The sequence below is a fragment of the Wolffia australiana genome, chromosome 2 (genome assembly GCF_029677425.1).
Source record: "Wolffia australiana isolate 7733 chromosome 2, ASM2967742v1".
Classification (NCBI taxonomy): Eukaryota; Viridiplantae; Streptophyta; class Magnoliopsida; order Alismatales; family Araceae; genus Wolffia; species Wolffia australiana.
Genome location: NC_135836.1, coordinates 22170096 through 22172921, shown reverse-complemented (window position 1 = coordinate 22172921; position 2826 = coordinate 22170096). Strand labels below are relative to the sequence as shown.

The window sequence follows — 2826 nt, the reverse complement described above, 5'->3', positions numbered from 1 at the left end:
CATATTCAATGTTAACTTAGTGGGTTAGGTAAAGTTCACGCACTGCATCTATATATTGGTCGTTATCATCGTTCTTCTAGCAAGGCTAATCGCAGTATTCGTGCTTATCCGTTCCGGTTCTTTCTTCCTTAGACCAGTCTTGTAAAGTGATTTTATTTTCAATTTCTGATTAGAACTGTGTACAAAGTAGAGCCCTCGTTTTCATACGGCCAGCGTGGACGGTAGCTATCGCAGTATGGATAATCATGGAGCTCCGAGAGGAGAAATATCTCTTGACTGGGATGCAATAGGAATGTCGAGATCTCTTGACATAATGAGATGATGTCGAGATCTCAGGAATACATCAATTTTTCATCTCTCTCTACTCTCTCTCTGTTCATACGCCAACATACGTAGCTACAACTTTTATTTTCTTGCGCCAAATCAATGGATTAGACAGTAAATTCCTTACATCGATAAATTACTTCCATTCGGCACAACTCAATCGCATATTCCTGAGATCTCGACATCATCTCATTATGTCGGTTCAAGAGCGATGGAAATAGGGACAAAGCATGAATAGGATGGACAAGGGGCCACGTGAATCCAGCGCCGATGAAAGCGACGGACTGGAACATGACGAAAACGGGACTAAACGCGTCTCACCCAAGAGTCAGCCATCTGGTACAAATCATAGCGTTCTGCTTAGTTCGCAGGACAAAGGGACCCGTACATGAACCGCGCTTGATCTGGGAACGGAGGACGGATGACAAATTGGAAGGTACCCATGAACAGCGATTAATCAGCCACGCGTGCTTAGCTTCCTCCATCTTCTCGACAGATTCCCAAGAAAAAACAAAGACCACGACAACGTTATCGAAGAAACAATCAAGTCCAAGAGATCCAGAGACGAAGGAGAAGGAAGAAGACGACGAAGGAGGCGGAGAAGAGTACATGCAGACGAGAGAGGGTACGAGAAGGGATTTCAATAGCCGGGTCGGGCTCAGAAGTCGCTGGAGGGGACGGGCTCGTGGGTGTGGGAGATGAAGAGGAGCTCGTAGACGACACCGGCGATGCCGGCGCCGATGAGAGGGCCAACCCAGTAGACCCAGTGGTTGGTCCAGTCCCAGCTGACGAGGGCTGGGCCGAAGGAGATGGCAGGGTTCATGGAGGCGCCGTCGAAGGCGCCGCCGACGAGGATGTTGGCGCCGACGATGAAGCCGATAGCGATGGGGGCGATGGTGCCGAGGCTGCCCTTCTTCGGGTCGATGGCGGTGGCGTAGACGGTGTAGACTAGGCCGAAGGTGAGCACGATCTCCAGCACCACTGCGTTCCATACGCCCACTCCGGAGGAGAGAGCGAATGTTCCTGTCGCCTGCAAGCCATGCAGTTTTTGGGTTAGCCCAGAGAGATGACGAAGGAGAGAGCCACTGATACATACATTCATACATACATGCCTACATATTATACGTAGATATATATATGTATAAAATAGATACACTCATACAGATATAGATAGATAGATAGATAGATCTATCTGAGAGAGAGAGAGAGAGGTAGAGAGAGAAAGAAGGATAGATAGGGATACGTGGATAGTAAGAGAGGTAGGGAGAGAAAATGGGGTAGTTGGAGAGATGGATGGAAAAAGAGAGGTAGAGAGAAAGTAGGATAGAAAGAGAGAGAGTGTGTGCAATAAAAAAGAGAGAGTGGGAGGTAGAGAGAGATAGATTGATCGAGAGAGAGGGATAGGAAATAGAGAGAGAGATAGAGAACGACAGAGGGAAAGAACAAGGGAGGTAGTATGAGATAGATAGGAATCGGAGAGAGAAAGAGAGAGAGAGCTAGAGCGGTCGAAAGAGATTGATAGATTGAGAGAGAGAGAGAGAGAGAGAGAGAGAGAGGGAGAGAGAGAGAGAGAGAGAGAGAGAGAGAGAGAGAGAGAGACGGACCAGTCCACCAGTGGCAAATTGAAGGAGAAGGCAGGCAACGGTGGAGCCGAGTAGCTGGGCAATCCAGTAAAGAAGACCGCGAAGAAGGGTGATGTTCCCGCCGATGAAAGCACCGAAAGTGACCGCGGGGTTGACGTGGCCGCCGGAGATGTTGGCGCCAACGGAGACGGCAACGAACAAGGCAAAGCCGTGGGCAAGCGCCGCCGCCACGAGCCCCGCCGGTGTCGTCGCTCCGTCGCTGGTCAACTTGTCTGCGTTCACCAACCCAAATTAGCTTTGAAGAGGAAGAAGAAGATGATGATGATGATTATTATGACAATTATAGCTACGTACTGAAGGCCATGCCGGAGCCCTGGCCAGCAAAGACGAAGATCAGAGTTGAGAAAAACTCGGCTGCCGCGGCCTTTAGGGCGTCCGGGTGGGTCGCCTCTTCTCTCCTACCCACGGCGATCTGTGAGATCGGCATTCTCTTCTTTCTTCAAACTCTCAAAGTTGAGGAAGAGGGAGAGAGACTTTTTTGCGGCAGGCTTTCTCGTCTCGCTTCTCTCTAATCTTATTTATACTAATCGATCGGCAGGCTGCCAACTGGGACCCTATCTTGCCCCTCTTCCCCCGCCGGCGGTCTTATCTACTCCACAAATTTATTTAATGGCTTAATCGACCTCTGTGGGTCCAAACTTCTGAATTAACCTCAGTTATTCCGAAAAAGAAACTCCAAGAAACTACATTCGACTTCTGGACTCTAGAATATTTCCATCGTCATAAGATTAAACCAAATCTAATAAAATCATAAAATCAGGAAAACACCACACCTGCACCTAATCATCGCGTTCAAGATGATTTCTTCTAATGATGAACAGACCCGATTTCCGAGTCTCCGTTGCAGCCTTCTAGAAGC

The 2826-nt window shown here is 48.7% G+C and overlaps 1 protein-coding gene across 1 annotated transcript; it reads right to left on the bottom strand.

Annotated features, from left to right (window-relative positions):
* Window positions 1-827: 827 nt before the first annotated feature.
* GAMMA-TIP (gamma tonoplast intrinsic protein) lies at window positions 828-2473 on the bottom strand. The gene is made up of 3 exons (XM_078571518.1): window positions 2262-2473; window positions 1929-2179; window positions 828-1354 (listed from the first exon to the last, which is right to left on the bottom strand). The coding sequence occupies exons 1-3, from the start codon at window positions 2392-2394 to the stop codon at window positions 983-985; spliced, it is 756 nt and encodes a 251-aa protein (XP_078427644.1). The 5' UTR covers window positions 2395-2473; the 3' UTR covers window positions 828-982.
* Window positions 2474-2826: the final 353 nt, after the last annotated feature.